Source organism: Elgaria multicarinata, chromosome 13, assembly GCF_023053635.1.
Source record: "Elgaria multicarinata webbii isolate HBS135686 ecotype San Diego chromosome 13, rElgMul1.1.pri, whole genome shotgun sequence".
Classification (NCBI taxonomy): domain Eukaryota; kingdom Metazoa; phylum Chordata; class Lepidosauria; order Squamata; family Anguidae; genus Elgaria; species Elgaria multicarinata.
The window spans coordinates 21,720,642-21,745,507 of record NC_086183.1 but is presented as its reverse complement, the minus strand read 5'-3'; the positions used below and the strand labels follow the sequence as shown (position 1 = coordinate 21,745,507).

General features: G+C 45.8%; 1 protein-coding gene across 2 annotated transcripts in view; it reads left to right on the top strand.

Annotated features, from left to right (window-relative positions):
- Window positions 1-16,181, top strand: part of APLP1 (amyloid beta precursor like protein 1) — a 50,534-nt gene extending 34,353 nt beyond the window's left edge. The window contains exons 13-17 of one of the 2 annotated variants that reach the window (XM_063140687.1): window positions 5,160-5,183; window positions 5,546-5,613; window positions 6,706-6,774; window positions 13,710-13,853; window positions 16,063-16,181. In XM_063140687.1, coding sequence (XP_062996757.1) covers window positions 5,160-5,183; window positions 5,546-5,613; window positions 6,706-6,774; window positions 13,710-13,853; window positions 16,063-16,161 — 404 coding nt within the window. In that variant the 3' untranslated portion in view covers window positions 16,162-16,181. The remainder of the gene's footprint in view (window positions 1-5,159; window positions 5,184-5,545; window positions 5,614-6,705; window positions 6,775-13,709; window positions 13,854-16,062) is intronic. The other variant, XM_063140688.1, reaches the window with a different exon arrangement.
- Window positions 16,182-24,866: the final 8,685 nt, after the last annotated feature.

Genomic DNA, 24,866 nt, shown 5'->3' with positions numbered 1-24,866 from the left:
TGCCACGTTCTGTGAAAGTGGATTACATAAACTGCTGTTGTATTCTGTAAACAAGTACTTTCTCCTTTTATGTTTGGAAGGAACTCAGTGAATAAGCCAGGAGAGTTCAGGGCCAGCATCCTTGGGCAGGGCTCACATGCTGACATCTGTCCTCACTTCTCCCACTGTCATGATTCCAAGCCCTCCTACCGAAATGTGAGATTTGCTGTGCAATCCACAAAATCTTTCTTCAGTCAAAACAAAAACAAAACCCTTCACACTTGAAGGGACTATGAATGCTAGGAGCTTATTCTTTAAGCTTAATTAGCCAAACAAAGCAAGGCAGTTGCCTTTCAACTAAATGGACAGTTTCTCACCGCACTGGACAGACTTTTACTGGACTCCTCCTTCAAGGAAGGTCTTCTTGACCCAAATTCTGATGTCCAGCTAGTCTAGAGGACTGACTCCCACCTCCTCTCCACTCCCTCTGCAGTTGACTCTGGGATCTGTAAATTCTGATGTTCCCTTCCCCTCCGACAAAGATTGATTTCCCACGGAAGGAGGGCAAAACCAATCTCTGAACCTGGGCCTCCTGTTCAGTAAGCAACGTGGTGCCCTCCAGATGTGTTGAGGCTACAAATCCTGTCTTCCCCATTCAGCATGGTTGGGTGATGGGAACTATAGTCCAAGTACATCTGGAGGACAGGTTGGGGAAGTCTGTCTTAGAAAGAACAACTTCTTTCTCTGTCCATAGAGTTCATAATACTCCTCCCATGTCCTCTCCCCACAATAATCTTTCCTATGCCCCCTCCCCATGAATAATCTTTCTTACCAAACTATGAAGTCCAGAAGACAGTGGTGACTAATGGGTCCAGTGCCAGTGAGGCTGTGAATCTGCTATGGGTTTCAATCAAAACCAGTCAGAACTCTAAAGGACCAATAGTCAGAACCCTGGAGAGCTCCTTTAGAGTTCTGACTGAAAGTCACAGCAGGTCACAGAATAATGGGCTCAAGTTACAGGAAGCCAGATTCTGGCTGGACATCAGGAAAAACTTCCTGACTATTAGAGCAGTATGACAATGGAACCAGTTACCTAGGGAGGTGGTGGGCTCTCCCACACTAGAGGCCTTCAAGAGGCAGCTGGACAGCCATCTGTCAGGGATGCTTTAGGGTGGATTCCTACATTGAGCAGGGGTTGGACTCGATGGCCTTATAGGCCCCTTCCAACTCTACTATTCTATGATTCACAGCCGCACTGACATCGGAGACCCCAGCCTCCACTGCCAGAAGAGGATCTCCCCATCCGACCCCACCCTTGATTTTATTTATTTACTAGCTGTACCCTGCCACGCGTTGCTCTGGCTCAGTCTGGTTAAATTGAAAAGAAAGAAAAGACAAAGCGGATGTTTCTAATATGTTTAATTTCACAATGCTTGTGGATATACAATATTTTTAGTTGTTCCATTGTCTGTGTAGATATAGAGATTGTCTGGTTTGCCGACTCTAGAACACGCAACATATAATTGTCCATGTGAGAAGCAATCTGTGTCTAGATCTAAACCGCACAATTCTAAAGATTGGCCCTGAGCTTTGTTGATGGTGATTGCAAACGCCAATCGAATTGGGAATTGTAATCTCTTAAATTGAAATGGCATATCTGTTGGAATCATAGGAATGCGAGGAATGAGGACATCTTCACCTCTGAAAGGTCCTGTCAAGGTTGTTCCTTCTATGATGTTGCTCAGTAATTTTTTTACTGCAAGCCGCATGCCATTGCAAAGTTTTGTGAGAGAACATGCAAATAGGAGAGGAGGCAGAGGCAGTGGATTAGTCTACTGTTTGGTTTTAAAAAAGGATGTTTTTACAGTGAGGAGGTTAGTGGAAACTCCTGGCAGTTACCTTTCTTCAGAACGTGTAACTGTCACAGGTGTGACATCTATATTCACTCAGCCAATTGTGAGAGAACATGCAAATAGGAGAGGAGGCAGAGGCAGTGGATTGGCCTACTGGTTGGCGATGTTACAATGACCTATAAGAGCAAATAGGAGAGAACATGCAAATAGGAGAGAAGGCAGAGGCAGTGGATTGGCCTACTGGTTAGCGATGTCACAATGACTTATAAGAGCAAATAGGAGAGAACATGCAAATAGGAGAGGAGGCAGAGGCAGTGGATTGGCCTACTGGTTGGCGATGTCACAGTGATCAGCAGGACTGGTTTTTAGGAGGCCTATTTCTTCGATTTTAAGACAAACTTTTGACCCCATATAGAACATAGTTACATAACAGCGCTCGCATATTCGAATGCAACGTTGTGTCAAAATTTCAAAGCAATCGGTGAAGAACTTTCGGAGATATAACGTCTGTTTCGAACTAACATTTACATTTTTATTTATATAGATATTTATTTATTTATTTATTTATTACATTTTTATATCGCCCAATAGCCGAAGCTCTCTGGGCGGTTCACAAAAATTAAAACTGTAGCTGCTCTTTTCTGACCATTCTTCAGTTCTCCAAAATGCATTTTGCGATGGGGTAGCTATATTCTAAAAGTGGCTGCACCATAGAGGTCTATATGACTGCGTGGCAATGCTGCTTGTGTTATCTCCAGCCCTTTTCCCAATCGTTCCTAGCTCATGAGTTAAGAAATTATTTCCTTTTATTGCTTTTGTCTTTGGGGTGCTTTTCACATGAAGTTTGCTTTCCTAGATTGCTGCACTCAGTGGGAGCAGCTTCAAGAGCCAAGGCCAGCACTACCATTAGGCCCCAGCCAAGCCTAGCAGCCTCAGGGGGCAGATTTTGGGTGTCATGAAAGGGCAGAAAATTGTTGCATTAGTTACTTGGTTTTTATTGTAAAAAAAATTCTCCCAGGGAGAGACGCTTGTGGGATTTGCTGTCTCACAAGTGCCAAAATAACTTGGCCAGCCTTCGGTATTATGAACTTTGGTTTGAGGGATGTGAGACATTGTTTGCTGTTCTACCTCAGGCAGCAAAACGTCTTGAGCCAGCCCTGTCAAGAACCATAGCCCAGGAGCCAGGAAGCACTGTGGCCTTCTCCCTTCACAGTCCTGGGAGGGCCAGGGATGTGGTTGGCGTTGAACGCAGATTAGGGGAAGTGACCCCCCCACCTCAAGCAAGGACTTCACATTTCTCTCTCATGTGCCCCTTTTTGCCCGTATATGGATAGGCCTCAAAACAGGGAAAGGGATTATACATCAGAATCAAGTTCTGAAATTGAAAGACAAGTCCCACATCCAGACACAATTTGCAATGCTCTTAACAAAATGTGTTGGAAACCCTCTCATTTATGGTTAGTGAGGAAGGACTATCCCTCTCCCCATTTATGACAACTAGAATCCCATTGGTTTCAGGCCACCATGAGGGCCAAGATAAAATACCTTGAGAGCATTCAGTGTTCATGTGATAAACCTTCCATAAAGTGATGTTTTCCCCATTTAAGGTGTGCATTTTCCTTCACACACACACACCCCAGTGAGCATTTCTTTTGATTGTGTCCCTATTATTCATTATGGCGAAAGGGGGTATTTACTTTGTGTTGAGACTCTGAGATCAGATAACCCTCATGATGGCTTCCACTTGTCAAGAACTGGACATGATAATTAAGCAACAGTCTACCTATTTATCTAATATGCTCTAATTTGGGGGTAGGTAACCTAGTGACCTCCAGATGTTTTGGACCCTTAACTCCCATAAGCCTCAACCAGACTGACTAATGGTCAGAGATTATGGGAGTTGTAGTTATGGATTTTGTTAAATCCATGTGTTTCATAGATTGTCAGGCATCTCATTCCGTCATCTTCTCATCGAAGGATCGGATTTTTCTCAATTTCCTGGGCTTATGTTTGCATTGCAAACGTGCGCAAACATACACTTGCACAAATGTGTAAATCCACCCCCTCCAAATGTGGATTCCCATGCTTTAGCCTATGGAGGAAAATGTGTATTTTCAGTCAGTCCTTTTTATTTTAGTAGAACAGTAAACAAAATAGTCCACAAGTCCATGGAATCTGCACGACTCCAAAAAAGCAGGTTTGCTGCAGAGTCCGCAGGTTAGATTCAAAGAAATCCATTCTCATTTGAATCTGTTGCACATTTCTCCGTAACTGTAGTCCACAATGTTTGCATTTGCACATCACTCTAAGCCACCCTGGGAGGGAGAGGACAGGAGTAAGAAGTGCTGGTGCTATTGCCCCATTTGCTACATCCTGTTCTGCCACCGTCTGGGGGGGGGGGTTAAAGAAAAATTGGGAAATTTTGCATTTTAGGGGAATGGTAAGTAATGGAAGGGAAATACATGCAAATGTAATGGCTAATAAGATGCAATTTGTCCAAATTTAATGGCTGTTAAGTAAATGGAAGGGAAATTTGCATGCCCTGCAGTAATGAAGTAGTTAATGCAGGTGTGCAAATTTCCCCTCCATTTATTTACCAGCCATTAAATTTGCGTATATTTCCCTGTCCAACAAACTGCGCAAATATTCCCCACAGGGAACCGCAGGAACCGCAGCAGTAAGTGCTTTTCCATTGGCAACTCAGCAATCAGTCCCTGGCAGCTGTGCACAAATTAGCCTATAGAAGTCTTGCCTTGTCAATTTCCATGTATGTTGCCTACTCCACTTCCCTCCTCCCTTTGACAGCCAAAACATACAAGGAACGATGAAATTGACCAGGCAAGACTACATATATGGGACAGCTCCCTTTGCACTCTGACACCCCCCAAAACAAAATTGCCCTTTGTGCTTGTAATTACTTAAAGATGATTGGAAAGTGAGCCTGTATGGCATACATTAAGTGTAACCTGTAGCTTGGCCCTTAGATCTTCAGCTCTGCTTCTTAGGTTTCACTGTTGCTGGTGTTCATTAAACCAGACACTCAGAATGTGCTCATTGCTTTCCTACAGAAGAGAGAGTGCTATCCACCATTACTGGTTTCCTCACTGAGGGAACCCATAATAGGTGTCCAGTCAACCCTCATCGTCCTTCAAAAGACAGTTTCAGAACCAGTAGCTCTAAGTCCTACCTTTGACTCTGCTCTCTCAATGCTGTGTCGTCTCTCTTTTATTCTTGGCCTCAAAAATGTCTTTCTTTTTCTGTTCTTTCCCCTCCCCCTTTTCTGCCATGCTCTCTCTTTCCTTCTGGTGCTCTGTGGGGAACGGGCAGATTCTGAACAAGCTGACAAGAAAGGTGAGTGTCCTGCTCCATATTCGACAATGATGCCTTCCCAAAATGTTTTCATGGAAGGGGGAGGGAAGATATTGGGGTCGTGGAGTCCGATGGCTCCATTGTCAGCATGGCGGCGAATCCACTCCAGGTTTCAGTCAGAACCAGTCAGGATGGGATTCAGCACTTTGGATAGCTTCTTTAGATGTCTAACTGAAACCTGAAGCGGATTCACCACTCCAAGGACCCTGGAGCCACCAACCTTCGCTGTGTCAGGGTATGTCTCACTCAAAGTTAATCCCAGAACAAGGGGAGTGGGCATCATTAAAATGTGAAGAGTTGGGGCTTGTGATGCTACATCCCTCACCAGATTACTTTCTCCACAGCTTCAGGGCTGGCAGAATATGACTACCCCACTAGCGACAAAGCCTTGCTATATGAGTACGAACGTAAGGTAAGTTCAGAGTGCATGCTTCGACATTCGTTATTTTTGTTATTGCATTTATATCCTCCCTTTCCTCCAGGATCTCAAGGCACTGTACCTCGTTCCCCCACCCCTTTTTAACCTTACAACAACCCTGTGAGGTAGGCTAGGCTGAGAGAGTGTGACTGGTTCACGGCCACTCATAAAGCTTCATGGCTAAATGGGGGTATGAACCTGGGCCTAGTCCAACCCTGTAACCACCTCATTACATTCATCAGTTTATCTTCTTCTATGTCTTATTAATCCTATGTCCCTTCTGAGTTTTGTGGTTGTTGTTTTTAAATAAAGAAGGGACTCACCAAGCCTATACATTCTGTTGTGGGTATAAAACCAGATTTCGATGCCATGCAAAGGATGCCCGGCAAACTCTCTGATGTGTTAGCTCTTCCACACTCAGAAAGATTTTTGACATGAGGATAGATGCTTGTAAAGGGGAAGTTCTGGACCACTTAGGTCATGTATCTGGGAGATAGTGCTATTTTACACTGGATGAGCCTCAAGTCTGCAAATTCCCCTTTTTGCTTGCAGTAATTTGGTGTGGAGGAGAAGGAAGATCTCCCATAATACTAGAACCTGGGGTCATCCCATGAAGTTGATTGGTGGGAAATTCCGGGCAGATAAAAGGAAGGACTTCTTCACACAGCGCGTAGTTCAACTGCGGAATTCACTACCACAAGATGTGGTGATGGCCACCAATTTGGATGGCTTTAAAAGGGGGTTGGATAAATCCCTGGAGGAGAAGGTTATCAATGGCTTCAAGTCCTGATGGCTATGTGCTACCTCCAGTAGCCAGAGCAGTAAGCCTGTATACTTTAGCTGTTGGGGAGCATAGGTGGGAGGGTGCTGTTGTACCGTGTCCTTCTTGTGGTTCCCTGGTTGACAGCTGGTTGGCCACTGTGTGGATGGAGTGCTGGACCAGATGGACCCTTGGCCTGATCCAGCAGGGCTCTCCTTATGTTCTGATGTAGTTTGCTTACCTATAGTCCTCTTCTGTCCTGATCCACCTTCCCCAGTTGTGTAGCTATTCTCATATCTGAAATCTTCTCACCTCCCTCATCTTAGGTCAATGTGTCTGCCTCAGACGTCAAAGGCATGGTGTACAAATCCCAAGAGATCCAACGCGATGAGCTGGTAAGTGGCTTTGGAGCCAGCCAGAAACTACTACATCTTGCCCGCTCACCTGGTCAGGTGTGCATCCAATCTTGGACCCTCCCTTACAGGCCTTCTCTGCCCTTGTATTAATTCATCCATCCATCTAAACTCAAACCCCTTCTATTGTAAACTGAGAGCAAACTAGATTGATCTTGTTTGTCCATTACATTTAATTCTCACCTTTTCCCTTAAGGAGCCCAAGGTTGCATGTGATTTTATCCTCACAAGAACCTTGTGAGATTGGTTAGGCTGAGAGTCGGTGACTGGTCCAAAGTCACCCAGTGAGCTTCATGGCCAAGTGGGGATGAGAACCCAACTCATCCAAGTCCAACACTCTAACCACTACACCACACTGGAACCCTTATGGTGACTCTAGTTATCTGTCTTCTTCACACAGCGCATAAACTATGGAATTCACTGCCACAAGATGTAATGATGGCCACCAATTTGGATGGCTTTAAAAGGGGGTTACCTGGTGGAGAAGGCTATCAATGGCTACTAGCCCTGATGGCTATGTGCTACCTCCAGTGGCAGAAGCAGTAAGCCTATGTACAACATTTGCTGGGGAACATGGGTGGGAGGGTGCTGTTGCACTCATATCCTGCTTGTGGTTTCCTGGTAAAAGCTGGTTGGCCACTGTGTGAACAGAATGCTGGACTAGATGGACCCTTGGTCTGATCCAGCATGGATCTTCTGATGTTCTTATGACTAGATGGACCCTTGGTCTGATCCAGCAGGGCTCTTCTTATGTTCTTACCTTTGACATGGAAGATTTTTATAATCCTAAAATGCCTACTTTCTACTGTAACAACAATCAGCTTGTTTGATGAAGCTACATTCATGCCCAACTGTAAGAGTGAATATATATGAAACTAGTCTGTTGCAACAACTTGCTATTCTGTGCCTGTCTTTTAGCTATTTTGTATTATGGAAACTATCAGTTGTGTGTAGAATGTGTTTTCTCATTGATTTTCTCATTGGCTTTATTGTATTTGCTTTTATTATGTGCGTGTTGCTCTGAGAGTTCAGTGATAGGGCAGTTCATGAATTAAATACTTAGCCCTGGCGTGCAGACACTTTTAAAAAAAATAGCCAGCGTAGGGCCCCCAATCCAGATTGGGACCCTGTCATGGGAGTAGGGGGTCTTTAACCTTCTCGTACAGCCCCAATTGAGGCTGCAGCGAGGCACAAAAATTTAGAAGCCCCTACACCAGTGGCCTTCAACTGATGGGTCATGAGATCAGTCACGATGGGTCACAGCAAAACTGTTGCTGCCATGTTGGGCACGTAGAAAATTGTGACAGTGGGTCCCATGTTGCAGGTTTGGAGTCCGAGGTGGGTCTCGGGCCTGGAACAGTTGAAGACCACTGCCTTACACAACACCCATGCCAAGGTTTTGATCTGAATTAACCCCCCATCCCATGCCAATACATGACAGTGTTGTGGTTCTCTGGTAGAAGCACTCAGGCTCCGCTGCATGGACAGAGCACTCTGCGAAACAGATGTTTGGCACCGTCGACGTGATTGGGAAGAGGGCGCTTGGATTCATTTCCATCACCACCACCTCCCAAAGAAAGGGGTTGGATGCCATTGAGGCTGGCAGTGCTCAGCACCTGTTGGGCAGGTGTGTTCCATGTTCAGCAGCGGAGTTTAATCTGGGTGCAAAGGGTTTTGCCATGCCCAGCACCTTTATTTTTGCACATGTGATCACCATTCAGCACAACAACCCGCCCGCAAAGTCTAGGCTTCAGAGCCAGATTGCTGCAGCTCAACCCAGGTGCTGATGTTACCACTTTCTCCTCTCTTTTTTTAGTTCCTTTTAGGAACTCTTGGGAGGATTCCATCTGCACCTTAGTGATTTATGGGTTTGATCTCCCCGTTTGCTCTAAAATGTCCTCCGAAGACGATTCAGTTTGTGTCATTTCTTCAGATTTATCGTCTTCATGGGGAACAGTTTGGGTGTATCTCCCTGCAGCCTTCTCTTTGTCTTAGACAGATGCAAAGCACTCATTTAACTTCTCTGCAATATTTCTGTCTTCCTTAAGTGCTCTTTTTACATCTTGATGGTCTAATGACCTGAGCGATTCTCTCTGGCAGGCTTCCTGCTCCTAATGCAACCCTTTTAAAATTCTTCCCCAGGCTTTTATGACTCTATCTAGATGCTTCTCATTCTTCCCCCCTCCTCCCTCTCTCTCTCTCTCTCTCTTTGTTTTTTTTTTTGGTCCTACCATATTAGGCATTTTATTATGTTTCAACTGATAGAATTTTGTTTCTTTAACTTCCCTTCGTTTGGCTACATCTCTGCTTTTTAGAAAAGGACACCTTTCCATGCTATTGTTTTGTCGTGTGAGCAACTTCTGGATTTTTCTTTTAAGAAATGCTTACACATTTTCATTGGCCAAGTTTTCAAGGATGTTGACTTATTAATTACTTCTTTTTTTTACTTGCCGGTAGAGATCAACCTTGTTTTTGGATTGTTCTCCTTCTTGATAGACAGGTTGATAAGATCGAGATTCTCGCCTCTAAGAAAGCAACAGCTAATATAGCAGCCTTAGATACTTTTTTGGCTAAAGGGTGGGATTAAAATGCTATAATAAATAAATAAATAAATAAATAAATAAATAAATAAATAATGTTGGGAGTTGGAGGTCACTGAGGTTTTCCAGCTGCATTCCATGACACAGTTAGACCAGCTGAAAATAAAAACAAATGGGCCAGAATTAGCCTGTGGTCATCAACAGCATGGGGCCATCAATAGTGTGGCTATAACCTTCTAAAGCTGCCCCTGAGGTCCTGGAAAAGGAAAAGCCTCAACAGCCTGCAGAAAGGCAGGCAGAGCAACCAGAAGCCGCCGAGCCCCATGAGCACAGGGAGAAGGAACCTCTGGACTAACCAGGGAGAATCTTATTTAGGGCCTGTTCAGACGACACTTCAGGCTCTGTGTTTAGAAAAAATGTGGTTCTCTGGGGTTAGAACTAACCACAAGCCGTGCTGTCGCACACAACACTTGAAGCCATGGTTAGAGCCGCTAACCCTGATGCAGACGGTCCAACTGTGGTTAGTGAGTGAGCAGGGTTTAGCAAAACGCATTGCACAAGATGCCTTAAACCCTGCTGCTTAACCAAATGTCTTAGCCAGCAGGGTTTAAGGTGTCTTCTGAACAGGCCCTGAGTTATCCCCTATTTTTTTGCCCCAAAGCAGCTCACAAACACAATAAATCAGTAACAATAAAATTGATTTTAAAATGGACAATTAGCTAGCTGAAAACAGCAGGTGTTTTTATTTATTTATTAGATGTCTCCCTCCCCCCACCCCCCAAAAAATTACAAACAATTATCCACTAAAATGCCCACCACCACACACACTAAATACTATAACCCAAAATCAAGGGATTAAGAAGATAAGAGGCTCTTGATACAATTTCTTGGGGAATACAAACCAGAGGGTGTTGCTTGTGGTCTTTCCATGGGCCTCTCGTTGGCTACTATGGGAACAGAATGCTGGACTAGATGGACCTCTGGTCTGATCCAGAAACCTGTCTCTTCTTGTGTTCTTAAGATTGGGGGTGGGGGCAAAACCAGCCTCCTCCTCTCCAGACCGATGATTCTGAAGTTGGTGGGTGGCAAAACACACAGAGGAGGGCCAGGATCTCTTCTCGATCCTCCCAGAGTGCAGGACACGGAATAATGGGCTCAAGTTACAGGAAGCCAGTTTCCGGCTGGACATCAGGAAAAATGACAATGGAACCAATGACCTAGGGAGTTCGTTGGCCCTCCCACACTAGAGGCTTTCAAGATGCAGCTGGACAGCCATCTGTCAGCTGTGCTTTAATGTGGATTCCTGCATTGAGCAGGGGGTTGGACTCGATGGCCTTATGGGCCCCTTCCAACTCTACGATTCTGTGATTCTATGTTGGACCTCAGTAGTCTTTTCTCTTGCAGCCCCTCCCATAGAAGTCAATGGAGCCATCCATTTTAATAGGAACAAATAAATGCACCCTGACTACCTGGAGCTTTTCCTAAATGCTCGTCATTTAGGGGTGTGCTCAGGGTCCAGTTTGAAGCCAGGGCTCTGTCCTGGGACATGCAAGATAGTAACAACGATAAGCTTTCGCACAATACACAAAACCCTCAAGTAATGATTCTCTTCTGAGATTAAATGCAGGGCTTTGCAGAGGCAAGGAAGTGCTATTTATCTCATCAAATTCTTATGTATGTTTTGTCTAATGTCTTTACGGCTCTCTTGGTTGTCTGCCGGATTCCAGATCCCCATTAGAGTCAGTTGACTCTGCGCCCTGCGTACATCTGTTGTAACATAAAACTCTGGCTACACCTTGGCCTCTGCCTTCTCTGTTGTTGTGGCTGGTTGTTAATTCAGCTCTTTTCCAAGAGGATCACTAGCATCAGATTTCTCTGCAGGAAGTGAGGAACTTAGGTTGCTTCCCTGCAGAATCCCACACCAAAGAAAACGTATCCCGAGGGAGTCCAAAAAACATATCATCGTCATCATCATCATCATCATCACTGTTTCCATGACCGAGGTCACCCTCTGCTTCATGTCATGTTTCACTCCAGTGTTTATGGCTGTTTGAACTGTGTTTGAAGGGAAGGGAATTTCTGATAGATTTCTTTGATTCTGTGGGCCTGGGCCCTAAAGGATTTCTGGGGGGCGCAAGATCAGAGACAGAAACCGTTTCTCACTGGGAAAGACAAAACTCGAAACCATAATGACGACCATTGTTTACTGGGAAATAGGGGTGATGGTCAACCACCGAGCTTGGCGGTGGCGTTTGAAAACTGATGCTACAGGTGCCTTTTGGCTTGTTCTGAACAACGTCTGCGCTTGGCAAAACGGCACAGAAAGTAGGGGACCCCCTTTTAAAAGCCCAAGCAGTATGTTCTAGCCCCCCACTTTTTTTTTTTACATCTGAGTTACAGATGCAGGAACTGGAAACATTGACTTAAGTATCATTTGTGAAAATGGCCTTGGGCAAAAGAACAAATCCAGTTTTATTTCTGCTCTGAATGCCTGATGAATGCTACGGGGATCAAGAGCTTACTGTGAACACTGTTGAACTTTTCAAGGGTTGATGTAATCTTTACCTAATCCTTTTCTTCTTAAGAGTAAGTCATGCCTTTTGTGTGCAAATTCCTTTCCTGTCTTTATCCTCGCAACAGCCCCTGTCAACAAGGCCCCTATTCTCGCTTTTACAGGTGAGAACAGAGACAATGAGGGGTTTCTCCTTGGCCTCGTGATCTGCACCATTCCTCACATTACATGGGAGTAGACCCACATTTGCCACTGAGTATAGGCCCAATCAGTGGAGCCTGGTGGCTCTGGTTTCAGTGGGGCTGTGAATCCGTTCTGGGTTTTAGTCAGAACCAGCCAGAACTCTCAAGGAGCTATCCAAAATGTAGATACACTGCAACATTTTGTTGCAGGAAGTCATCTGAGTGAGGGCTATCCCTCTGGAAGCAAAATTACACCACCTGAAAATAAAATCCCCCAAACTATCCAATAAGGACCACTGAGCATCCAACACACATGGAATGTCCAGATGACAGCTGAGAACGAGAGGAAGAGGAAACCAGACATAGGAGAAGAGGAGTTCATTGGCCTAGTCAAATCCTAACAGCTTTATTCTAGAAGGGTAATAGGGGTGGAGGATGCATACCATGAGGTTAAAAGAATCCCACCAGATCTGTGCTATACAGGGATGTTTCAGGAGGAGATACCCTTTTCCCTTTCTTACCCTTCAGAATACTACCCTCACAGTGCTATGTGGCTATAAAATAGTTCTGGGGTTGGCTGAATGAAGGATCCAGATCCCAAATCCTCTTACGTCAAGTCTAGTTTAGAATGAAGTTTGCCTTCAGATTATTCCGCCTTGAAAGCCATGAGTTGATGTCGCTGGGCTTTACTCACCTTCTATGATGATGATGATGATGATGATGATGTAATTGTTAAGTCACTTTCAAAAAGCTGGCTGTAAGTAATCTGATGCTTAAAGTTATTTAATTTTCGTATTAAGGGCACAGTCCTCGAGCGTCATCACACGGGGGGAAATCGCATTTCCTTACCATCACTTCTCCACCTATGCATTTGTCCCTCATTACTTCCTCCTTCTCAAGGGAGAGGAAAGAGGAAATAAACAACATACACTTGACCTGTTCAGTTAGCTGTTTCGATCGCACTGCTCTCCTGCACACAGCGGGAGATAGTGGCAAGTTCCGTCTCAAAAAATATGTTGGACTTACTGGGGTGTTCTTTTGCAGTGCGAAGAAGGCTAGAAGGGGCGAAAGGCAGACAAAGTCATGAGAGGGACCTGTGAAAGTCTGTGAGTGCCCAGCAACGAGTGTGCAATGAAACACTCATCTGATGGAGCTCCTATTGGATCCTCACCCAAGACTCATAATGAATCCGCTCCAGGTTTTGATCAGAACCAATCAAAACTCTAAAGGAAGCACCTTGGATCGCTCATTTAGAGTTCTGGCTGGTTCTGACTGAAACCCAGAGCAGATTTGCAGACCCAATGACGCCAGAGCCACCAGCCTCCACTGGTTGTTTGAGTATTAGGCAAAAGGTGATTGCGTTCGAAGTTCACAGGTTCCTACGATCTCGCTGAGAGGCACAACGTAACTTTTTCTTTTTCATTCATTTTGTACAATTCCCTCGTTGACTCATGGACACCTGCCTGCCGGAGCAATCACCTGGAGATGGTTTTGAAACCAAAGGTCCTAAAAGCAGGAAGGATCTCCTCTCTTTCTGCAGAGGCCTCTTACTTTAGGAGTTTCTCCTCTACCACCCCTCCTTACGTTGTAGGCTGGAGGATTTGCTTCTTTAGCTACGTGAAACTTTGAGAAGATAAGGAGAGCTGACCGTACTAAAGTCTCTTTGAATCTCTTCCTCCGCAGGAGCCGGACACCTTGGTAACCATCAACAGGGGTGCTCTGATAGGCCTCCTGGTAGTGGCGGTGGCTGTTGCCATGGTGATCATCATCAGCCTCCTGATGGTTCGCCGGAAGCCCTATGGGACCATCAGCCACGGCATTGTTGAGGTACAGTTGGAAAAGGCCACCTCCTCTAGGGATGCTGACAGAGTTTTTGGAGTTTGAGTTTGGGAAAGAACTGTGGGGCTCCTAAAAAAATCCCTGTGTTCTTCTCCACCGTGGATTAAAATCTGAGTCGGAGAAGAATTGCCAGGTTCCCACCCCCACCCCAGCCTGCTTTCTCTTTCCCCCCTCCACCCTTCAAAAAACTCATCTTTGCTCCCCCTTCCCTTTATTGATCGATCAAGCGGCAGTGGTGGCACGTGGAGAGGGAGGGTATCCCTTTCCCCACCACCACCACAGTTGCTCCGATGCAGAAGCTGATTGGTGGGAGATTCAGGACGGTTAAAAGGAAGTCCTTCCCAAAGCGCACCACGAAACTATGGAAGTCACCTCCACAAGATTGCAGTGATGGTCACCACTTTGGATGGCTTTAAAGTGGGGATTAGATACGTTTATGGAAGATAACGCTATCAATGGCTACCGTTCCTGATGTCTATGTGCCAATTCCAGGATCAGAGGATGTATGCCTATGTACAGCAGTTGCTGGGGAACATGGGTGGGAGGGTGCTGTTGCACGCATGTCCTGCTTGTGGGCTTCCCATGGGCAGCTGGTTGGCCACTGTGTGAACAGAATGCTAGACTAGATGGACCCTTGGTCTGATCCGGTAGGGCTCTACTGTTGATGTTCTACACCATTGTGCCAGGAGGAGCGGCACAGTGGTCCTTGGGATGTGTAGTCCTCCCAAAGGCTATTGCCATTGTAGTCGTCCTTGGGAAAACCACACATCCCAAAGGCCCTTTCTTCCTGAAGCTTTGTTCTGCAACACACCAGGATGACAAGAGTGTAGGGAAGGACAGTCCTCTTTCTTAACTGCATGCCACCACCCAGATTGATAAGTAAAGGGAAAAGGGGAGTGTGTTGGGGGAGGGGGGCTGGTTGGGGGGCTGTTTTGGCGATCAGGGGGGCTGGCAGGGCAGAGAGTGATATTTTCAGAGCCTTGGATTGATTTAGAAAAGAAACAAGTTAATTCTGATTGTGGGGGTGGGATTCTGCTTATTTCCGAGTCAATCTGAAGTGAGTGGGTCTCTGATCCAGCCGTCATCCTGAAGGGCCGAGCAAAACTTCTCCACAAACCAGCAGCCTGAGCTTTTGCGCCCCACACTGTATACGGCTGTGGGGACGCACCCCCAAAAAAGCACTTCCAGAGCGAACAACCCTGAATGACTGATGGAAGTGAATCAAGCCATCTACTGCACTGAAAAGTGGGGTGGGGTGGGGGGAATCAAAGCAGGTTTCTAGCCACATTCGCCTGAAAGGGAAACTTTCTGAACTCTAGGGTCACCATATGAAAAGGAGGACAGGGCTCCTGTATCTTTAACAGCTGTATTGAAAAGGAAATTTCACCAGCTGTCATTTGTATATATGGGGAACCTGGTGAAATTTCCTCTTCATCACAACAGTTAAAGCTGCAGGTGCCCTGCCCTCTTTTAAATCTGGTCACTCTAGTATAGCTCCTACAGATTTAACTGTTGTGATGAAGAGGGAATTTCACCAGGTTCTCCATATATACAAATGACACCTGCTGAAATTCCCTTTTCTATGCAACTGTTAAAGATACAGGAGCCCTGTCCTCCTTTTCATATGGTCACCCTAATGAACTCAAATATGGCAAAATCAAGCTTTCTCCAAGAATGTACAAATTGCGTCCACAAAGCGAAATAAAAATGACACCTTCTGCATAGGAATCTTGTGCCAGGTGTGAAGCTATCCGCTACAACAGGGCAGGGGACTACGGCCCTTCCAGATTATGTTGGATGCCCAACTCCCATCAACCCCAGCCAGCATGGATGATGGGAATTGTAATACAACAAGACCCGGAGGGCCACTAGTTCCCCCAACCCTGCACCACAACCTTGTGTAGTTTTTTTTCTTTGGTACTGGTTCCACCTGACATGGCTTCCCTCTCCCAAAGAACCCTGGGAGTTGTAGTTTGGTAAGGCAAGTTGAGAATTTTAAGAGACTCCTCCTCTGCTGCCCCCTTCCATATTCTGGACGTCATTTGCCAGCGCTCCCTGGGGGTTTCTTCTTTAAACCGTACACACCGTCCTCTGAGTGTCCTGACCCTGCAGGCCTGTAGCCTTTGTTCGTGGAGTCATACTGAGCCCACGTTGCTGTGTTTACCCTGTTCTTCTTTGTTTTGTCTTGACATGGCAGGTGGACCCCATGGTCAGTCCGGAGGAGCGGCAGCTGAACAAGATGCAAAACCATGGCTACGAGAACCCCACCTACAAATTCTTTGAAGAGATGAACTGAGCTCCTGGGTGCTGGGGGTGGGGGGGGGAGATGTGGTGTCACTGGGGCGGTGGGCGTTACCATGTGGGGTGGGGGGGAGTTGGTGGTATCTACTAGGGGAGAGGGGTAGGTTCCACACAACCTTCCACGCTGAGCCATGCCCTCTCACCCCCAAACCGTTCCCTCTCCCTCCTCGTTTTCGTTCTTCCGTTTGCCTTCTCACGCACCCATTCTGGGCTTTTATAGCTTTCATCACCAGCCCTACCTCCTGCCATTCTCTCCTTCCTCCTCTCCTGCACTTTCAAGTCTTCGTCACTCTTAAGGTGTGTATACACAAACGCACGCACGCATGCACGCACGCACACACACACACACTGCTTGCATCAGGTGGCGTCTCTGGGTATCTCAGCTACTTTCATCTGAATGCCTCCACAAAGGTGCGGTCACCCAGATCGTTCGTTGAATCTGCAGCGTCGACGTGCAAAGGCGGGGACTCCATCACACACACACATGCACACACACCCTAAAAACCTCATGTGTTCACATAGCTAACCGACACTCCGTTGCGTGGTAGGGCTGTCACACATGCATCATCCTAACCTTGCGCAGGGCCAACTGTCATTTTGCAATTTCATCTCTCACATGCTAACCTGTCTGCCTCGCCCTAGAAGTACCCTAATCACGCACCTAACGCTGTTTTCCGCAGTGCTGCAATCACCGCGTAGTCCAACCACTGCACTCATTCGCAACTTCGTTTTGCAGGGATTTTTTCCCCCTCATTTTTTCTTTTCTTTTTTCTTTTATCATCAGACGCCTGTAGCTTATGTGTGAGACAAGAATTGCCCGTTGCTAACTTAGCCTGCCTCCAGCATTGGAATCAAACTTCCAGCAAGGCACTTGCTCGCCTTTTCCGTCTCCACTTGTATTATGCTTCCTTTTGAACTCCTCACTAGTTGCACTTAATTTATTGGAAAGCCAGCTAAAGTGGGGTTGACCTGAGTAGGTTAACTCTCTGCTTCCCTTGGCCCAGTTAACTTCCATCAGCACCTTACTTACTAGTTTGGAGAGAGGAGAAGATTTCAGTTCTCCCCCTCCCCTGTTCCTCTCTCTCTCCTCCCTCAAAAGATGTAAGGGATAAGGGGACAAAGTTGCTGAAACAGATCAGAGGGCCTGGTCTTCATCCATCCCAGACGTTCCAAGGCTGGGGAGTAAGTCCAGCCATGATTTGGGGAATGGGGAGGGTTTGTCCATCATAGGGCTAGACTGATAAGCAAATGCCAATTTTTGTCGTTTCCTTACAGTAGAAACATGCCAATCGCAGTAGGATGCTGCTGTATCACTTGATCACCTTCCAAAGCAATGCATTTTGGGGGATGAGCCATCTCGGCATCTGAAACCGGGGGAAGGTAGTGGCCTCCGCTTGGGTTACGTCCTTTTGCCATCTCTTGATGGTGTACGCCAAATGCACTATAATTTTTATCCACTACTGAAGGGAGTGGGCAAGAGTGCCTCTGGACTATACCATTTTACTAGCTTTTGTAGGGTTGCAGTTGGGTGTCAGACTAAGGCATATACCCTATACTTAGCATTTATTAACGGGGCTCTTGAGATAGATTAAAAGACATTGCCTTCGGGGCTGATTTTATTTTATATTCTGGTCCCCCAAGGTTTAATCTCTTTGGACAGGCATTGATTGGGATTGTAGTACTGAAGGGTTGCCAGATTCCATCCTACATAGGGCTCTGGACCTTCTAAGAGAGAGAGAAGGCTGAGAAGTTCTTTTGTCACTTCCACACTGTGAAGAGAACAAGTGCATTTGGAGAACCCCCCTGCTCACTCAGAGCCCTCAATGGGGCCTGGCCGTCCCACAGGTGGGCCCGACCCCCTGCAAACCTCCACGCTCACATTTGGAGAAGGAAGAATGTACGGCTTTGCGCCCGCTCCTCTGTTTGTTCCGTCGTCGCCAATTCATTCCCTGCCCCTTCCTTGTCCCGATTCCGTTTTGAGTTTTTGTTCCTTTTGAAGCTGTCACTCTTGAAATCAAGATGCAGACTGTCAAGAGACAAACCAGGAGATGGGTTTCAATTGCCAGCCCTCCCACCAAACTAATAAAATATTGTCACTTCTCTAACCCCAGTGCTGGGCGTGGACTCTTAAATCAATGGGAAGATTGGGGTGGAAGATGGGGAGGGGGGTCAGTTGGCTGGAATGGGAAGGAAAGAGATCGAAGAAACGGCATTGTCCTCCACTCCTTGCTGGAAATATTTCTATTTATAGCCTGCCTTTTCCCTTCTCACAAGGAACCCAAGGTGGCTCACATAGCCCTTGTCCTGTCTGTATTATCCTCACAACGGTCCTGTGAGGTAGGTTAGGTGGAGAGTCAGTGACTGGCCCAAAGTCACCCAGTGAGCTTCATGGCTGACTGGGGACCAGAAGCCAGATCTCTCAAGTCTCGGTCCAACACTAGCCACTACATCACAGTGGCTCCCAAATATGAGTTGCAAGGAAGAGGTTGAGGGAGGGTCAAGTTAAGAAGACGGGCTTTGTTTACACCAATGTTTTGGCCCACTTCTGCATAATGGCCAATCCAGATTAGATCATCTCACATTCCCCTGCCTCTCCATACCCTATTCTGCCTGATTCAAACACTCTGGCAAGCTACGTTTTGCTCAAGCTATGAATATATTCAAGTGCCCCATTAGGGGAATGAGGCCAAAACCTGTTCAGGCCAACCACACTGAATTGGGTGTTGCATCTAAACCAGGCTTTCTCTCCAATGGCATGACCTAATAGTAAATCCCACCCATTTTGTTCGTCCCTTGTTGACCGCAACATCAAGTGATGGCTTAGATCTGTGATTCACACACACACACACATACACACACACAAGCAAGCAAGCATCATGGACAGAGCTTTCAGAATTCCTTCCACTACAATCCCAGCCAATGGAAGTAATTCTGGGCATGTGTAAATGGACCCTTTCAGGTGTTTCCATGATTGGATGGGGGCAACCAAAAAAGGAGTGGGCAACCCTAACCATTAAGCAGGTCCAAGACTGAATGATGATGAGCATTCTGTGTTCTCAACTGAGCCAAGCAGAGGAAAGCAGAGATAAAGCAGCTGAATAGAATGTCTGACATACCTGCATCCTAAGCCATGGGTGTGCAAGATCTCGGAGGAAGTTCCATGTGAAGGAAACGAAGACGATGCCCTTAATAGAGGCCCAGTTCTTAAGAACACTGAGGATGTTTTCTTCCTGTTACTGAGGGCTGTTTTTCCTCATAAGTTGGCACACTTGGCTGTAACATGGAGCCAAGTACACCCACTAGATCACTCAAATGCCTCTCCTTGGTTTCTGCTTTTTCGGGTTCTGTTTTGGCCTACATTTGTGTGCCTCTCGATATGTAGTATGTGCCACTTAAACCAATTGCCATAGAGCAGGAGGGAGGAAACTCAGGTCCTGGGGCCAAACCTAACCTGTCTGAAGTCCCAGAAGGCCATGCTCCCTTGCCATGGCCATGCCCCCTGACCGCCCACTGTTTGATACTTTCCCAGCTTTTGTTTTTCCCCATTCTAAAAGGCTGAGATGGCTCTCCTAAGGCTTAATTACTAGCATTAAGAGTTTTAAGCTAAAATAGGCTGGCATTTTGAGCACACCCTTTTTGCCTTTGACTCTGCCCATCTCAAGTGGTCCCAGAAAGCTCTAAAATGGAACTGAGCCCTTGAGCAGAAAGAGTTTTCTGCACCTTTTCCATAGAGCCATGGTTGCCCTCCACTGAATATCAATAGCGCCAACTCAAAAGTTTCAGAGGATTCTGGGTAAAATGTCCTCTGCTGGTGGACACCCTTTTTTATTGGTTAGCCCTGGTGAGTTTAGGTAGTGGCAGGCAGCTCCAAGCAGTGCCAGGTGGCTGGGTCTACCCACCATTTTAACTTCCCACAATGCCCCTGATGTAGCATCACTCCAGGACGCTGTGAGAAACTAAAATGGCAGCTAGACTTAGCAGCTTTGCAGATCTTGGGAGTATCAGGAAGGGGAACAAGTTAAAGGGGAGTCCTGCCAGGGAGTTGGCAACTGCCTCAGGATGTCAACCATCCAGAGCCCACATTTCAAAGAAGTTTAATTTATTGCAAAAATTAAATAACAATTACATCACAAATGTAATGCGTAAACAAAGCCCACTTCACTGCTGAGGGTCAGATCTCAGTAGTTGCTTTCCATATAACTCAGGGGTGAGAAACATGTGGTCCTCCAGATGTTGGGCTGCAGCTCCTATCCTCCCTAGTCAGCAGAGCCAGTGGTAGGGGTGATAGGAACTGGAGTCCAACAACACCAGGAGAACCACCCATTCCCCATTCCTGATGTAGCTTGAACACTTGGTGCCCTATATTCAAGTTTTGCATGGTTTTACTTAGGATGCTGCACAGTGTACATGGCAATTTGTACATTGTACATTGTTGACATCCATTGCCTCTTACAATGGATGTCAGCAAGTGTTGTAGTCTCAGATGCCAACTGTAAACCATTAGGAAGTGGTGTAATGATGGGAACTTTAAGTACAGGGAGAAACGCGGATTATTTCTATTTCAGATTTCTAATGAGCTATCCAGTAAAAGTGTGGTGCAGTCTCCGGGCCAAATGGCTTGAATTTACCGTGTAGGCAAGACGGAGGTATAGGACAAGATCAAGTAATCACTAGCGATGAATGAGAATTGCAAAGGTAGCAACATAATGTGGCCAGGTGAGGCCACGAGGTCTGACTTTTTCCCACTGGTAGGTAAGAATTCTCTCATTGCTCTGGCCATTATAAAAGAAGAGGTGAACATTTGCAGATACATTAAAAAAAAATACGCATGCAATCTGTAAAATACAAGATCCAGTGTATTCAAGCTTTCCATAAATGGATCAGACCCGTTCCAGCTTTTTCAAAAATAGTTTTTCTTAGCTGATTGGGGGATTACGTGATCTGTTGCATCATTTGCCTGATGACTCATCCTCAAGCAAGAAAAACCAGTTAACAGAGAATTGACTCCCGGATAATCCAATCACGTCAATAGCTTCAAACACACTAAACTAACCACTACCAGCCTTCACCCAGCCACCCATTGAGGGAGCTGAACAATATAAATTTTAACAGGCGAGAGCAGTGCTGGCCAACTAAGCTATGGTTTAGGGCCTCATATTATGAACGGCCTCTAAATATGTTGGAGATAACGAAGATGAAAGATAACAAAGATGAAATTGCTTTGGCTTAAATATGTGAACTGTCCAGAGAGCTATGGGTTGGTATACAAATGCAATAAATAAATAAATAAATATGTTGGAAAGTTTGGTGTAACTTACAGCAGAGTTGCCTTATATAGAGAAAGTGTGGCAATGCAGCATTTAATACTAGAAACAATAAGTGCAAACTAGAGTGAGTTTAGAAGTTCAAACCAACTTACTTTGTTAGTGCTTTTACACCCATCTTCAGAGGAGGCTATTTAACACTGTTTAACTGCAAGCACCCCTTAACACATACTGAATCTGACAAGATTGGCATTTAAATCTTACTTCAACCCTGGTAACTGGATAGAACACACAAGGGGCAGCAGGCTAGTTTAGAGGGGCAGGTCAGACATGTGGCAGATACGTTCTCCAAGAGAGAGGAATGGTAGGGGGACTCAGGAGGAAACACTGGGGGCCTGCTGCCTCACCCTTTCCCCCACGAGCTGCTGCCTGAAGTAGTTGCTTCACTGCACCTAATGGTAGGGCCAGCTCCAGTATCAAAAGCAGCATATTTCTGAATACCAGTTTCTGAGCACGGGACCGGCCCTATCATTAGGCATAGTGGCACCTCTGGCAGTAGAGGCTTGGGGTGGGGGGGGGGGCAGCAATGGAAGTCCCCGAGCCATTCTACTCTCTTGGAGATCAAAGCTATGTGGTGCCTTTCAACCTGTCTTGCTCCCCCAAACCAACCTGCTTTCTTCAAGTGTGATGTAGGACCATACCAGCGTAGGACCATATCCTGTTGCCTATTTTGGGGTGGGGTTAAGCACCTTGGACAGCTGCTTTAGACTTCTGGCTGGTTCTGACTGAAACCCAGAATGGATTTACAGCCCCACCAAAATCGGAGCCACCGGCCTCCACTACTTCTGCTCTTCAACCTTCTAGATGGTCATCAACACAGAATCATAGAATCATAAAATAGCAGAGTTGGAAGGGGCCTACAAGGCCATCGAGTCCAACCCCCTGCTCAATGCAGGGATCCACCCTAAAGCATCCCTGACAGATGGTTGTCCAGCTGCCTCTTGAAGGCCTCTAGTGTGGGAGAGCCCACAACTTCACCAGGCAACTGAGTCCATTGTTGTACTGCTCTAACAGTCAGGAAGTTTTTCCTGATGTCCAGCTGGAATCTGGCTTCCTGTAACTTGAGCTCGTTGTTCCGTGTCCTGCACTCTGGCATGATGGAGAAGAGATCCTGGCCCTCCTCTGTGGGACAACCTTTTAAGTGTTTGAAGACTGCTATCATGTATCCCCCTCAATCTTCTCTTCTCCAGGCTAAACATGCCCAGTTCTTTCACTTTCTCTTCATAGGGCTTTGTTTCCAGACCCCTGATCATCCTGGTGATCATAGAAATGAAACATAGAAACACAGAAATGGCCACTACATTATGAATCCAGTTGCCTGTTGCACTTGCAGTCCATCAAATTTCAGAACTTGGGCCTTTTAAGCAAGGTTTAAAGACTAGTTCGTTTGCAGAGCCCTGTTTGTTTTTAATGGTGGTTATATTTCAGGTGTGTGTGTGTGTGTGTTCCTCTCTTACCTTTTCCAGACATTTTTATTGAAGTTATAAATTTTGGTGTGACTGTTTTGTTTCTTACCTTCAGAAAGGCAAGCGATAAATCTTATAAATAAGAAAGCCTCAGAAGTGTAGTCCAAAGTCCTGAGCACACTTATTTCATTAATAGGTATCTTTAGGATTAGAACCTTAATCTGTTTCACATCATTGTGTTGGAAACATCCTTAATCAGAGTATACACATTGAAATCAATAGGGCTTAAGAACTCATGAGTTCTGACTCCAACCCTATATATAGATTCAGCTGACTGCCATTAAAATGGTTTGAACGGTTGATGATTAAAAATATTTATTTAGTTTTCCTCCAAAAATCCCAGGCTCAAGCTGTACTTACTTATCCTTAAATTGGTTCATAAGTGGACTTTCTAATCATCTAGACTTATATTTGTAAAAGTAGGTCTCAAGGTAGCTGACAACAAACATTTGAAAACGATAACTGCAACTTAGAATTCATAGCTAAAAACTCCAAGAAAAAAATGAAATGAAAACAACAACCAGAGTCTGGCTGGTTTTAAAAATAAGTACAGCAAACCAAATTCAATGAACTGCTTTTGTTTCAGCAAGTCAAAAGCCTCAAACTATGGGCAAAATATAAAAATGGAAGAAAGTGACACTTTATAAAATGTAATCTGGAAAGATTTTTCTTTAAAAAAAAAACTGTTGAAACTGTTTTTAATTGTCATCCATTTCGGTGAGGTCTGTATGTAGCAGCCATTTGGCTAGTAACTCTTCACAATGGTGAAACCCTTTATTCCTCTCTGCCTGCTTTGCAGGCGTCTCAAGAAACCCTATGTGTCCCCCATTCCCAAGCTTAGCCACCTGGATCCCACCATGTTAGAACAGTGCTGGCACCGATCCACCTCCCCATTCCTGGGTGGGGCATCATCACCTAGCTGACTGGGAGAAAACAGAAAGAGACCAACACTTCCCTGTGGGTCCTTCCAGCCTCCAATCCAGAAAATCCAGTCCAGTATTCTTGCCCCATCACTCTCTTCCTCCTCTCCCCCCACCCCTTTTGCCAGGGTAAATGTATAAAGGACAGCCTTGAGATGGCTGCATCTTGCAGAACAGGCTGCAGCCGAATTGTGTGCATCTAAGAGGTGAGCAGAGGCTGTGAGGTGGGTACCTTTAAGGATGGGGTGGGGGGTGAGTGATTGCTGCATTTTGTAGCTGCTGTTCCAAACTCTACAGCAGTGATTGCTTCGACCTATGTCCAGCAGTCATATCTCATCCGTGGTGTATAGTAGTTTGTAATACTGATGTCCTACCAGGGGGTGCAAAAACCACGGAGACTCTTGTGACACCTTAAAGACCACAGGTGCACCAGATGTGTCTTTTATCCTGCAACTGACCTGCCTTCATTTATGGAATTTTACTGAGGATTCAGATGTCGTCATCTTCCATTTGTAACCCTCCTGTATTTCCCCACAGCTTCTTTGGACTTTTTTGGTTCTTTCTTTCAGCACACAAAAATCTGTTAAGAAAGAAAACATGGGGTAGCTATGCGATACCTTTTGATTGATCGTACTTCAAGCCCTTCACCTGGGGGCACCCTAACAGGTGTATTGTGATGTAAACTGTTAGAGGGACTAGATGCATCCGATCAAGTAGATCCTTCAAGAAAAGATCTGTTGTGCTTATTTATAGTCCAGCCGATTCTGACCCTGATGCCCTCCAGATAGGTTGGACTATGATGATGTTGGACATCATGGGAGTTCTCCAACACATCTGGAGGGCACCAGCTTGGAGAAGGCCGTTGTGATCTTTCCAGTCTTTGCATCTTCACATGAAGAAGCTGTTCTGTATCCCTGCAAATCCCTGGCAAGTTTCTATCCATTCACGTTCTGCTTTGTCCCTCTGATGTTCCATGAGTTCCTATTAAGG